The sequence below is a fragment of the Tamandua tetradactyla genome, chromosome 21 (genome assembly GCF_023851605.1).
Source record: "Tamandua tetradactyla isolate mTamTet1 chromosome 21, mTamTet1.pri, whole genome shotgun sequence".
Taxonomy (NCBI): domain Eukaryota; kingdom Metazoa; phylum Chordata; class Mammalia; order Pilosa; family Myrmecophagidae; genus Tamandua; species Tamandua tetradactyla.
The window spans coordinates 61,231,639-61,247,302 of NC_135347.1; the positions used below are offsets into that span (position 1 = coordinate 61,231,639).

Genomic DNA, 15,664 nt, shown 5'->3' on the forward strand with positions numbered 1-15,664 from the left:
TACTCAAAATACAGCAGTCAGAGTAACTCTTAAGCATAAACTCTTAAATAAAGCCAGACAGATCCTAATACTTCTGCTCAAAAGTGCAACGACTCCCCACTCCTCTTAGGGTGAGAGTCAAAACTCTTACTACAGGGCCCCACGTCCTCCCCCTCCTTGCTCCCGCTCCCCCAGCCATCTTTTTTCCCGTTGTCACACACACTCCCCTCTGGGCGTAGGCACTGGCATCCCTGCTGCCTGGAACACTTTTCCCCAGACATCTGCAGAGACATCACTCTTCCCTCCTGCAGGTCTTTACTCCAAAGTCACCTTTTGAAAAAGGCCAAGCCTCCCCACACCACTGAAAACTGCACCTTGCCCTTAGCCTTCTTCCCCCTTAGCCTGCTGTACCTCTTCTTTTCCCCACAGCATTTATAGCCTTTGAACAAACTGTATATCTTACATATTACGTGCACTGTTTACTTTCTATCTCCCCCTGCTACAGTGTAAACTCCAGCAGGACAAGGATCTTTGTCTCTTTTTTTTCATTGATGTAATCTTAGAAGAGGGCCTGACACATAGCAAGCTCCTGAAAACCATTTGTTGTTGAATGAATGATATAAGCATTTATGTCAGGGTGGTGGGATATCAGATTTCATTTTCCTATAGTATGATAATACTTTTACTATTTAAATATTTATTTCAGTAAGAACCAGAATTCAAAATAATTTATGTAGAAATTGGTCCAATAAAGTGCCATGGAACAGAGAACACTCCAAGTTAGCACCTGGGTATACACTAACCCTGGGTCTATAAGATTGTCGATTCTTTCTCTGGGTAACAGTTTTCCTCTTGATATGTGAAGTGCCCGGGCTTTCTCACCACCTCCTATGAAGAACACATGATTACATTAGATTTACATGATATAAGGTTCCATTTAACTTAGTGTCAGAGAAATAGAATGCTTAACCCAAAATCCAGCAGCTTTTAAAAAATTCAACCTATTCTGTGAGAAACTAATTTTTCCTGTCATTCAATCAACTTACAAGCTGCCAATTTTCTGAAGTAAGTAAGAAACTGACATTTTTAAAAATCAATCTATCCCTGGTCCTATCATATATAAAATATTTTCTGAATTCACTAGTTATTTAGTAATTAGTTAAAGAAATTACACAGAGTTTCTCACCAACTCAAACACTGCAAATACTGCCTCATCTCCACCATATTTATTAAATACCTACTATGTCTATATGTACATGCTTACACCATGCTACATGTCATGTATTTCAAAGCAAACTTTGAAAAATCCCTACCTTCAAGTTATACCAGGTAAAAGCACTATTTCAGAAATTACTCCTGTGGTAAACACAGAACAACTGACCTAGAGGTGCCAAGAATGACCCACAACTTTTTTTCCAGTTCTGCAAATGGGACAGAGTTGAAGATTTCATATAGTAATTTAAAAGTCCCCATATGGTTGAGCTTGACTCAGACACTGTCTTTAAGTGTTTATTGATGTTATTCACCATTCACATCAAAACATGCAGAAAATTTCAATAACTGAAGAGTCTGCCAAAGTAAACTGTCCAGGACTCTGGGGCCAGGGGCATTCCCAGGCTCACCAGTGGGCCCAAAGTTGGGGACTCGGGATCCTGGGAAGCCCCCAACAATCCACTGGTCAAACTAATGCAGCAGATTAGGAACAGAAGGGCCAAACTGTACCTGAGAATGTTTATTTCACTGCTGCCCAAGAATTTCATCTTAATACAGTCTTTCTTAGCACACACCTGTTCTTCTTTTAAAGTTAAAATAATTCTGGGAGGGGAAGACTTATGCCTGGAGAGCAGCCCTGAGGCATGCTCACAGATGGGTGAGGAAGGGAGGAGCTACAATGGGGCAGTGGAGTCTTTTGGACAGGATGGATGTGTTATCATGACTATCCTGATGGTTTCCTGGGTACATACATCTGTCAAACTCATCATATTGTATTTTAAATATAGCAGTTTATTGTATGTCGATTATACCTCAATAAAGCTATTTAAAAATAAATACTGAAAGAAATACATTAAAGCACTGCAAGAAAGACCAGGCCTGGGGAGAGTCCTTCTTAGGTCAGAAGATGACATACGTGGTGTCCAGGGGTTGGCCAGAGGGGAGGTGTCAGGGAGGGTGTGTGACAAATGTGATAAGAAAAAAAAAAAAAAAAAAAAGGCACTTAAGACAACATCATTCTGTATTCTGGTGTTATCAGGAAGAACCAGAAAGAGGGCTGGCCTTGATTCAGACTCTCAGCGCTGACAGGGTTAAGTTTAACAGGGTTAAGCTTCTCTATTCTAACCGGCCTAGAATATTTGGGTCACCACAAGAAGACAGCATGACACCTCCATCTTAGTTTTCCAAGGACTGTTCTTCAAGATTTTGCATTAATTACTTCCATTCCCACAGACTAGGTGCCAGAAAAGTCTGACTTTTCCTTTAACCCTCATTTACCACATTGCATCTAACTTACCAAATTGCATCAATTCTAAGACACACATTTTTATTTTCACATTTTAACATACCTGAAATCTTCCTGACTCCAGCATTTTACAATTTATTTTCAATAGCTGTCTTCCAGGGATGATGGTTATGACAAAGCTGTCTTTGCCTGCATGTGCAATGGTCAAACTGCTGTCACTTCAATTATGTTATGTGCATTGTTGGCCATACACATGGCATTTTAAATGTCTTCCCAAAAAACCAAACACGCCTTATCTTTAGGTTGTTAAAATTCCCTTTTTCAACTGCCAAAGATATGTATCTTTCTTTAGTTGTAAAGCTATTATCTAGTGTAAAAACTCAGCACTTCTGAATCTATCAAAACACAGTCCTACAATTAACATGTGTTAATCAAAATACTTGGTTCTGTGTTCTTGCAACACAGCAGGGGTAATACTTTTCCTCATACAGAAATGACTAAGTCTCTCCTCAAGCTACTCCTCTACACACTGAAATAAGAATGAAAGGGGAGATTAAAGAGTGACCCAGAAGAACCCTAAAACAAAGGCAGTATAAAATGGAAAAAACAAAAAAGTGGGCAAGAGCTAGCTACTTTTCCTCAACCCTAATATTTATTACAAGTTCTATTAAATGTACAACTTCTTGTAAAGTAACTCGAAACTTCTGCCTTTTGCTCCTGTCTGAAAGTTATAGGAAGTTGCATGATTTTTTTTTTAATCTGGCTGTTTAAATTCTACAACACAGAAGAAACAGAATAAAAGAAGAAAATGAGTAGAATTCTCTGACTCTTGATCAACACAAGAACGCTAAGACAACCTATGAGCATTCACGTAGCAAAAGCACAGAAGAAAATACCCAGAGCAAGGAATATAAAATCCCAAAATAAAAAAAACCCCACAAATATACATTTTGCTGTTAAAATTAAGTCTGTTCAGAACTGCATAAAAAATATGTAATTAGAGTGATTTATGTGATTCTTAAATTTTTCTTCTTCATACTTCTCTATTTGCCAAAATTTTTATAATATGCATTACTTTTAAATTTTAAAAGAAAATATTTGTATAACAACTATTTTCACAGCAAAACAGGACCAACTGCAGGTAAAACTGTGAAGAAGGCTCTTCCCTCTTTTCCCTCCCCATTTCTCCCCAGGTTGTCCTGCTCAGCCCTCTCCTCTTCTTTGGCCACTGGCCTTCACCTGTCTCCTGAGCTACAGGTCAGCAGAACCCACCATTTTTAGTAACTACTCAATGCTAGGGCACTATTGACTCCTTCCCTGATATAAGTCTACCTGCTTAAACCCCCCCTTGAAACACTCAATTCATCAAATAAAAATGTAATAATAGGCATAACTACTAATAAGTTATCACCCCTAACAAAGAAAATTTTCATTTCCGCAAAGTATTTTTGTTTTTTTCTACAGACAATGCCTTAATCCAAAATGGCTGCAAATGTATGAATTTCAGTAACCTTTTCTGAAAAGACTGCTGGCAGGATATTTTACTCCTCAAATCATATCCAAAAGGCAAAATCCCACATCATTTTTTAACACCATTTTCCCAAACTAGGACACAGGGTTGAGAGCTATCTGATCAAAACAAAACACAAATGGCCACTCTACTTGTTTTACAAGAAACTTGCCTACCTACACACTAGTTAGAAGGTAGAAAGTTAGGGGAGGCTGGGGCCAGTATAGCTGACACTGACTGCTTTTGAAGGTTCTGCTTTCTTTCTCCTTTTCCCTTAAAACAGTACTGCCCCTTCCTTGAGGTTCCAGGGCTACCCCAGCCACAGTGACCTGATGCCCTGTGACCTGGGGGGCCAGGTTGGCACCAGTCCACTTCTCCCAGGATACAGTGACTGGGCCAAGGAGCGACCACGTGACCCAAGTGAACCAATCAGAATTTTCCAAATTGGAGATGAAAGGACAATTAGCTTTTCCTCCAGACTGTAAGCTGTAGGATGTGATCCTGACCTGCCACCACCTCATAGAGAGAAGCCCGGAAGAGTAAGGGGCTATTGGACCTATGGGGACCCTTGGGTCTAGAAACATAGATGTTCCATGGTTTGCTTGCAAGAAAACAATTAATGCTGCTTTCTGAATTAAACAAGTTTGATTTGGGTTTCTGTAGCCTGACACTAAAGAGCTCAAACACAGGCCATTTCAAATGGCTCTATTTTCTGACCTTTTCAATTATGTTTAATCTGTTAAGTCAAAGGAAGATAGAAATGTGTGTGCTTGTAATGAATAGCAACTATAATTCACAGAACCACTCCTAAGTCTCAAGTTATGCATGCGGTACCTAATAAGAATATACTAGAAAAATGAAATAATTTGACCAAAATTGCTTAATTACTAGAATTTTTTTTTAAGTTCAGCCTACTAATCTTAAAATTCTATTAAGGACCATTCTACTGACCCTATTTCTTCCCTAATATATTACACACACGAACAGGCAACTTCAGATGGTCTCTTTGCCTGTCTACCATACATCAATTACCTTGCCTCCATCTTTAAAGTCCTCAGAGGAAAAAAATCATACAGTGATATTTTTATTTATTATTTGTCTAATTAGGGAATTACTTCTACTGGGAGTCGGTCCTCTGAGTGTGATAACATCACACCTAAGAATGCAACAATACACTTAAATGACAGGCAAGTTTACAGATAAAAGAGCTAGAATGCTCCCATTCAATCAATGAGAACATGGGGGAGAATTAAAAATATATATATATACTCTTTCACCAACAGCACTAATGTACCATACCAAAACTACGGGTCAATTATGGGGGGGGGGGGGTGGAATATGGGAGGATTTGGGTTTTCCTTTTTATTTTTATTTGTTTTCTGGAGTAATAAAGATGTTCTAAAATTGATCTTGGGGTTATATGCACAACTAGGTGATGCTGCTGTGAGCCAATGATTGCATACTTCAGATGGTTTGTATGGTGTGTGACTATATCTCAATAAAACTGCATTAAAAAAATAAATAAGCTGAAGAATAAATATTGTGTTTACCTAGTCTTATAGACTGTGCACGTTCATGGAGTTGATTTACTAGTGCTTTCATCTGTTCATAGTTTTCCTGAAACAGAAACAAAAAAAGGGGGGAGAAAAATATATTAGAAAGCAATTCTCTTCTTACCAAAAGAAGGCTCAAGGAGAACATCAGTCTGGGCCATGCCCCACCCCACCCCCATGGGGTCCCCATGCCAGGGCTCTTCAGTCCATAGGGTAAACTCCTGCTTTTCTATCTTTGCTTAAGCTCTTCTTTACTGCCACCATTTCTCTCTGCACAACCCATCCAAATCTTACCCACCTTTAAAAGCCTAATTCGTGCTCCATTTCTTAACTGACCTTATGTCTGGCTACTTTAGCATCCTTTAGCATAAAGAATGATGGCTCACTTTAGCATCATTCTTCCTTAAACATCTACTAAACTTAATTGCTCTGTTTTTATATTTTAAGGTCTATCAGTCCTCTGAGGTTAGAATGTTTTCCAGCCAAATACTTGATTATGGACAAATTATCCCTACAAAGTCTGGGAAAAATACTGGATTCTATTTTATGTTCAAAAACAAAAGGAACAAACAAAAAGTCTATATATGTTTAGAATATTTCTGGAGTAATAAACAAGAAAATATTAACAATAAAAAGCAGAAAAGGATGGCAGGACTAACTTTTCATCATTCTGAGGGTTTTGTGGTTGTTTTTTACTTCACAGTGGTGCATTATATTTTATTATCTCTATGCATTTTTTTATTTTTCAAATTTTTTACAATTGGCAAAGCACTCCTTTTTAAAAAAGCAATTTCACTGAGATATATTCACACCATACAATCTATCAAAGTATACAATTAATGGCTCACAGTATCATTACATAATTGTGTATTCATCACCATAATCAATTTTAGAACATTTTATTACTCCCGGAAAAAGAGAAAGAAAAAGAAAACATAAAACATCCCATACCCCCTACTACCCTTTATGCCCCCTGCCCCAAATACTGACTCCTACATTGTTGTAGTACATTTGTTACTGTGGATGAAAGAATATTAAGATATTAGTGTTAAGTATAGTCTACAGTTTGCAATGGGTACATTTTTCCCCAAATACCATTCTATTATTAACTCATTGTAATAGTGTCATACTTTTGTTCTAGTTCATGAAAAGACTTTTTTATATTTGTACTGTGAATCACAGTCATCGTCCACCTTAAGATGCACTGTTTTTTAATCACCTCACATCCACCAGAATGGCCATTATCAATAAAGCAGAAAACAACAAGTGCTGGAGAGGATGTGGAGAAAGACGCACACTTATCCACTGCTGGTGGGAATGTCAAATGGTAGAACTGCTCTGGGAGGCAGTTTGGTGGTTTCTCAGGAAGATAAGTACAGAATTGCCTTATGATCCAGTAACCCCATTACTAGGTATATATTCAGAGGAACTGAGGGCAAAGACAGAAACAGACATTTGTACAATGATGTTTATTGCAGTATTATTTACGATTGCCAAGAGATGGAAACAGCATAAACATCCATCAATGAACGAGTGGCTAAACAAGCTGTGGTATATATATGATGCAATATTACGCAGCTGTAAGACAGAATAAAGTCATGAGGCACATAACAACGTGGATGAACCTTGAGGACATTATGCTGAGTGAAATAACCCAGAAACAAAAGGGCAAATACTACCTGGTCTCACTGATATGAACTAACATTAATGAGCAAATTTTGAGAGTTAAAGTAGAGAACACACGATATCAGGAGAGAGAAGGAAGGCAGATATCAGGCATTTAATGCTAAAGGAGTATAGAATGTTCAATAAGGTTGACTGTATAGAGTTAGAAATGGAAAATACAATACTATCTTATGGCAGCACAATATTGTGAGTATACCGAATAAAGATGAGTGTGAGTATGATTAAAAGAGTAAGATTAGGAGCATGTATGACACCAGAAGTAAAGACAAATACTGTATAACTTTGGGAAATCTAGAGATGTCAATAATGGTGATTAAATATACAAATATGGTCCAAGAGGGCAGCTTAGCGAGGTGTGGATTTAGTTCATCCTCCAAAACAGCTTCTAAATAACCAGGAACAGTACAGAACAACTGCTGGGGCCACATCAGTGACCGGACACACAGCATACCCCAGTCTGGACCAGCTGGACCGGCTGCAAGCCCCCCTAGAACCGTGAGTCCCTCAAGCCGCAGCGGCAGGTGCCCCTCCCCTACAGGCTGCTTCCCAGAGGGGACAGGAAAGGGACTTTACCAGCAGCAGGGACTGAGCGCAACTAAGCTTCAAATATGGAATTAATTCACAAATTCTGACTACTAAAAATAGGCCCCCAGCTCAGCTGAACCTGGTCAAAGTGGTGGTTGCTGATTTTTGCCCCGGCACCGAGGGGGCAGGACTGATGGAAAAAGAAAAAAAAACAGAGGTCTTTGTGGTTGTGTTTCTACAAAGGCTTGACTGCCTCTGGATACAGCAGCAGGACTTCTCAGGCTGCAACTGCCCGCGGCATAGGCAGAAACAAGCTTGTTTGAGGGCTTGTCTGGAGCCTGTGCCTTTCCCAGGGGAGGGGTGAGGCCCAACTCAGGTGGAATTCCTCCCTCAAGGAATTCAGATCCCAGGGCTTGGAAATTTGAAGCCATTAAAGCCAACCTACAACCTCTCCTCTGTCTTCACCACGCCCCAGCAGGGAGAGTCTGCCGAAGTTAAAGGTACTGTATCATCTTATGCTGGGGGGACCCACAGGCAGACAAGCATCACATACTGGGCAGGATAAGAAAAACAGAGCTCAGAGATTTCACAGGGAAGGTTTTCAACCTGCTGAGTCTCACCCTCAGGGAAAACTGGTGCAGGTGACTCTTTCCTCTTGACAGGAGGCCAGTCTGGTCTGGGAAAATTCGGTTGGGGTCTATAATGCCTAGGTAGACCCTCCTAAGGGTGGGGAGAAAAGGCACCATACAGGCAAGGCAAGAAACAAGAACAAGAACAGAAAACTTCTCCTCTGTTAAACAAAACCTAAGCCAGATGTCCAGAATAAGCTGAACTGAATGTAAAGAAAAGACAGACAACAAACTCATCCAGCAAGAAAATCCTAGGTAAAAGAAGTGAAAGCAATCTCCAGAATAAACTAATTAAGGTAATCAAATGCCTAGACACCAGCAAAAAATAACAAATCACAACAGGAAAACTGAAGATATGGCCCAGTTAAAGGAACAAACCAACAATTCAAATGTGATACAGGAGTTGAAATAATTCAGAATGTTCAAACAGACATGGAAAACCTCATCAAAAATCAAATCAAATATTGTGAATTACTGATCATACATGTAGAACGGAATGAGCATATGTTAAGATGTGTTTCTTTCTTGTAATATTTTTAATAAAAAATAAGTCAATAATCATAGAGTAATAAAATATTTTTAATAAAAATAATCAAATCAATGAATTGACGGAGGATATAAAGAAGGCAAGGAATGAACAAAAAGAAGAAATATCTCTCTCTCTCTCTCTGCCCAACTCTGCAAGGAAAATCATTGCCCTCTTCCCTATGTGGGACATGACATCCAGGGGTGAGAGTCTCCCTGATAATGCAGAACATGACTCCCAGGGATGACCATGGCCCTGGCCCTGAGGGATCGGCAATGCCTTCCGGATCAAAAGGGGGAAAAGAAAGGTAAGAAAACAAGGTATCAGTGGCTACGAGCATTCAAATAAAGTTGGGAGGTATTCTGGAGGCTACTCTTATGCAAGCTTCAGCTACACATTGCTAATTGTCAAGGTTTGCCAAACCAACCAACATCCTATTAACCCTAAAGAACACCTAGGGCCCTAAGTGAGACTCTATAAAAGTTTCACGCATGGAGTTTACTTTCTTGAAACCCAGTATCTCCAGAGGGTTCCTAGGCTAGACAAATCCTGAAACTGAGAGGGGGCAGCCTCTCCAAGAATATCAACTAATTCCATCCCCTTTCCTATATTGTTGACACGCCTTTCCAACATGAAAAACTTAGAATGGGCATAATCCAAATATTCCCATAGACTGGCAGGAGGATCAAAGCAAAGGGTAAAAGTAAAGAAGGAGTTATAACAGAGAAGATAGGATTTAACAAAGTAGTATGACTGCTGAATCGTTATATCGATATTTCTTTTAGCCTCCTGTGTTTTGGATCAGCTAGAAGGAAAAACCTGAAACTATGGAATGTTAAGCCATACCAAACTATGAAATCTGTTCTATAGCTATTTGTTGAAGTGTTTTTTGAAAATTATTGCTTGTTCTTTTTCTTTATATATATTTCACAATAGAAAACTTAAAAAAAAAAAAAAAAGGCTTGGAGGACTCACACTTCCAAATTCAAATTGTATTACAAAGCAATAAAAAGCATATAATGTGATATTGGCACAAGATAAAACAAATAAATCAGTGGGATAGAATTGAAAGTCCAGAAATAGACCCGTACATTTAAAATTAATTTTTGCAAAGGTGCTAAGTATAAGCAGTGGGGAAAGAATAGTCTCGTCAACAAATGGTACTGGGAAAACTGGATATCGACATGAAGAAGTGTGAATTTGAATTTAAACTCCTACCTTATATCACATACAAAAAAAAAATCAACTCAAAATAGATCAAGGACTTAAATATATGAACTAAAACTATAAAACTCTTAGAAGGTAACATATGGGAAATCTTCATGACCTGGGATTCAGCAATGGATTATTAGAAATGACACCAAAAGTACAAGTAACAAAAGAAAATAGATAAATTTAATTTCATAAAAATTTAAAACATTTGTGTATCAAAAGACTTCATCATGAAAGACAACCCACAGAACAGGAAAAAATAGCTTCCAGACAATATATCAGATAAAGGTTTACTATTCAGAATATACAAAGAACCCCTAAAACTCAACAACAATAAGACAAACAATCCAATCTAAAAATAGACAAAGGACTCAAACAGACATTGTCCTGAAGAAGATACACAGATGACTAATAAACACATGAAAAGATGTACAGTGATTAGCTATTAGGGAAATGCTAATTAAAACCACAATGAGATCGCGTCACACCTGCAAAGATGGCAATTATTTAAAAAAAGAAAAGGGGAAAATACCAAGTGTTGGAAAGGATGTGGAAAAATTGGAATTCTAGTACAGTGCTGGTGGGAATATAAGATGCTGCAATCACTGTGGAAAACAATATGATGGTTCCTAAAAAAGTTAAATATAGAATTACCATTTGACATAGCAATCCCACTTCTAGGTATATATTCAAAGACTGAAAACAGGATTACAAAGAGATACATGTACATCAATGTCTACAACGGCATTATTCATAATAGCCAACAAATGAACAAGTAAACAAAATATGTACATATACACAATGGAATATTATACAGTCATAAGAAAAAGTGAAGTTGGGAGACATGCTGCAACATAGAAAAACCTTGAAAACATTATGCTTAGTGAAGCAAGAAAAAATATAAGGACAAAAATTGTGTATCACTTTAAGAGATGAACAGAAATAGCAAAGGTGCAGAAACAGAAAAAAAATTAGAGGATGCCAAAGCAGGGGAGGTGAAGGAGGAAGGAAGGCAGAGTGCTTATTCGTAAAATTAAATTAAAATTTTTTTTAATTCAAAAAAATCACCAAATAAAGTATCCAAATGTTCCAAAAATCTTGATCCAAAGAATTCTTATTGATCATCAGGGTATCTCTGATAATCCTAGTACAATTTCTGCATTACAAAGAATGACTGATTCTGCTGTTTTTACAAAAAAATCTGCTTGTTGTGTTTAAAGAATTTCTGGAATGAAACCTCAGCCAAACTGCTATTCTTATCTCTTCGTTTTTATAGGGGGACTGAAGATGCGTTCAAGTCCTAATGCCAGTCCTGTGGGTGTGAACTCACCTGTAAGTGGAACCTCTGAAGATGTTATTAGTTAAGGTGCGTCCAAACTGAATGAATGCCGGCTGAAATCCAAAATGGGTGAAGTCCTTATGAGCAAAGGAAACTGGACAAGGAAAAAGAAACCAGACGCGATACAAAGAGACAGACAGACGGCCATGTGATGAGGGCAAAGACTGAGACACCACCAGAATCCAATGGACTTCAGAGAAAACCTGGTCTGCCAATACCTTGATGTTGGACTTTTAGCCTCCAAAACTGTTGTTCTAGTTTGCTAGCTGCCGGAATGCAACACACCAGAGACGGATTGGCTTTTAATAAAAGGGGATTTATTTTGTTGGTTCTTCAGAGGAAAGGCAGCTTACTTTCCACTGAGGTTCTTTCTTACATGGAAGGCACAGGATGGTCTCTGCTGGTCTTCTCTCCAGGCCCCTGGGTTCCAACAACTTTCCCCAGGGTGATTTCTTTCTCCATCTCCAAGGGCCCGGGCTGAGCTGCAAGTGCTGAGATGAGGAATGCCGAGCTGCTTAGCAATGCTACGTTGCAATCTCTCATTTAAGCACCAGCCAATTAAGTCAAACATCACTCATTGCAGCAGACACGCCTCCTAGCTGACTGCAGATGTAATTGGCAACAGATGAGGTTCACATACCGTTGGCTTATGTCCGCAGCAACAAGACTAGGTATGCTCACCTGGCCAAGTTGACAACTGAATCTAACTAACACAACTGTGAAACAATAAACTCCTGTTGTTTAAATCAACCAGTTGTGGTATTTGTCATAGCAGCCCTGGTGAACTAAGACAACTTTCAGAGTCAGGATTCAAGGTCACCTGAGAAATACAATGTTGGGAAAGTTGGGACAACAGGATCTGCCAAGTTTAAAGAGTAACTATAATCTCACCAAGGTGTAACACATTTATTTAAAAACATCCCTATTTTCTCTGTTTAAAACTGATCAGATCAAAAAAAGATTTTTCTTCAGAAACATAATGTAAGGCTAATTCTCCAGCAAGTCTTTATAGTCAATAATGATACATACTATGCCCTGCTCAGTCCTGCTTACCTCAACAGGACTAGGAAAGAAACAGAATGGAGTTGTATTGTAGTAAATTAAAGACTGGGATCTCATTAATATCGTCAGCTGACCTTTAATTTTGTTGTCCTTTTTTTTGTTCATTTTCAATCGTGGAAATTTCCAAACAGCAAACATATACAAAGCAGAGATCTACTATAACCAAATATTCCCAATGTACTTCAACAATTATCCATATGGTTAAAGTTGTTATATCTATCCCCCCAACCACTCTGACACCCCAAATTATTTAGAAGAAAATCCCAGGCATCATAGCACTTCTTCAAGTATTTTAATATCTTTAAAAAGATAAGTACTGCATCCAGGGATGAAAATCTCCCCAGCAAGGTGGAATATGAATCCCAGGGATGAGTCAGGCCCTGACACCATGGGATGAACAAGGCCTGCCTGATCAAATGGGGGAAAAGAATTGCAACAAAATAAGGTATCAGTAGCTAAGAGAGTTCAAATAGAGTTGAGAGGCAATTCTGGAGGCTACTTGTAGGGAAGCTTCAGCTAGATACTGCTATTTCCATGTGTGCCAATTGGAAGCTACGATGTACGCCAGAAAAGCCACATCCTTTACTCCTCATTAAATACTGCTGGGTGGAATCTTTTTTATTGTTCCCATGGAAATATGATGCACCTAACTGTGTGTGGCACCATTTGATTAGATGGTTTCCATGGAGATGTGTCTCCACCTGTTCAAGATGGGGTTGCTTATTAGAACCCTTTAAGAGGGAACCATTTTGGAAAAAGCTTTAGTCACCAAAACCAACAGAGCCAGGCGAGAACCGAGAGAGCCAACAGAACGGACAGAGCCCCAGGAAACCATTGAAGAAGACTTATGATATGAGGAGAGAAAGCTAGCAGATGTTGCCACATACCTTTCCACCTGAGAGAAAACCCCTGAACATCACTGCCCTTCTTGAAACAAGGTATCTTTCCCATATGACTTATTTTGGATATTTTCATAGTCCTCCATTAATTTGGACATTTTCACAGCCTTAGAACTGTAAACTTGCACCTTCATAAATTCTCCTTTTTAAAAGCCATTCCATTTCTGGTATATCAGATTCTGGCAGCTTTCAAACTGAAACACCACAGTTTGCCAAACTCCAACCAAAACCATTCCTACCAATCCTAAAGAACGCCTAGGGCTCTATCTGAGATTCCACAAAAGTTCCGCACACTATTATTACTTAACAGAAACCTACAACCTCCAGATGGGTTCCTAGGCCAGATAAGTCCTGAAACTCAGAGGGGCCAGCCTCTCAAGATCAACTAGTTCCACCCTTGTCATGGTCAAGTTCATGTGTCAACTTGGCCAGGTGGTGGAGCCTGGTTGTCTGGTCAGACAAGTGCTGGCCTGTCTGTTGCTATGAGGACATTTCATGGACTTAAATCATAACTATGTTGGTGGCAAATGCAATCAGCTAAGGGGAGTGTCTTCTGCAGTGAGTGATGCTTGATCTAATCACTGGAAGGCTTTTAAGGAGGATTCAGAAGAAACAATCACTCTTCCTGCTTCAGCCAGCCAGCCTCTCCTGAGAGTTCATTGAGGACCTTCACTGGAGACCAGCTTGTGGCCTGCCCTACAAACCTTGGACTCTACATCGCCACTGTTACATGAGACACTTTTATAAATTTTATATTTACACATATCTCCTGCTGATTATCTTTAGAGAACCCTAGCTAATATGGCTTGGTACCAAGAATGGTTCTTAAGAAACAAAATCTTAAAAATGGGTTTTTATAGTTGGTCTTCTGCTCTGACTAGACTCAAAGGCACTAAAGACTCTGTTCCCCATAATCAGAATGACACTGCCAATCCATGGGATGAGCTGGCAAAAATAGTCAAGATATCACCTTTGGATTCTGCTAATGTCTCACTTATACAAAGCAAGCTTCTGGAGGATAATGTTTTGACACTGTTATGAAGTTTTGTGGATACAGGAGGTAGAGATGGTTGGCTGGTTGTTGTTAGATATGCTGTATACAATGATGAGGGAAAGAGATGAGCTGAAGACTTCAAATGAGAAGCTTATGAATGGTATGACAGATGTAAAAGTTTCTATGAGTGCCCTGAAGGAAAATCTTATTTCCTGTAGTCCCAGACTTGAGATCCTGAAAAATCAGACTCAGCATCTGATTTCCCTACTATTAGGGTAGCAACTTTACAACATAAACTGAAATCTCAACCTTGCATGGTGTCTGCCGTTAAAATGAGGGCATTGACTGGAAAAGAGCAGGACCCTGAGAAATGGGATGGTGACATATGGACTAATAATGATGGGGTGGATATCTTGAAACACTAAATCATGCTGAGTCTTTTCTAGATAATCCTGTAATATCTGCCCTGAGGACACAGCCACCCCACCTCCAGCCTACCCTGAGGAGTTGGCCACCCAATCTCCACCTGAAGGGATTAACCTCGGAGGGGTTAATTCCATTTCACCAGATGAAATCGAAAAGGAATGCCCTGAAACAACTGGCTTGGAAGATACTTCTAATTCTTTTGTATGAGCCCCATCCCCACCCCACCCCACCCCACCCCTTGTTTCTTCCAAACCTATAACTAGGCTAAAGTCCCAACAGGCCCCAAAAGGTGAGGTACAAGGTGTCACCCGTGAGGAGGTATGCTATACTCCAGAAGAACTGCATGAGTTTTCCAATTTATATAAACAAGACAGAAACCAGGGGAATATGTATGGCAATGAATTTCAAGGATATAGGACAATGGTGGGAGGAATATAGACCTGGATCACACTAAATTTATTGATATGGGCCACCAAGCAGAGATTCTGCATTCAATGCTATAGTTCCAGGGGTTAGAAAAGGTATTAACAGTTCAAGTCTAACTTGAACTACAAAAACAAAGAGTCATGGGCCCTTAAACAATTTCCAGACTTGAGACAGTTTACAGACCCAGAGGCCCTTGAATCAGGGGGAGGCCACATCCCTTTGGGGGAGCATCCTGTTACACAGCCACAAATTTAAATTGTTAATCTTCTTCCAAGCCTTTCCCAAGGAGACCAATGGCCTTTTAGCAGATTAACTCTGCAATGGGAAAAAGGAAATGATGAGATATTTCGGGGATTATCAGACAGTGGTCCAGAAGTGACATTAGTCACAGGCAACCCAAATCATCACTAAGATCCACCAGTCAGAATGGGGGCACATGG

At 39.3% G+C, this 15,664-nt stretch overlaps 1 protein-coding gene across 2 annotated transcripts in view; it reads right to left on the reverse strand.

Moving 5' to 3' along the window:
- Positions 1-15,664, reverse strand: part of MCCC2 (methylcrotonyl-CoA carboxylase subunit 2) — a 128,475-nt gene that overhangs the window by 101,304 nt on the left and 11,507 nt on the right. For both annotated transcript variants that reach the window (XM_077139511.1, XM_077139510.1), the window contains 2 exons: positions 5,498-5,564; positions 783-867 (listed from right to left, as the gene is read on the reverse strand). In XM_077139511.1, coding sequence (XP_076995626.1) covers positions 783-867; positions 5,498-5,564 — 152 coding nt within the window. The remainder of the gene's footprint in view (positions 1-782; positions 868-5,497; positions 5,565-15,664) is intronic.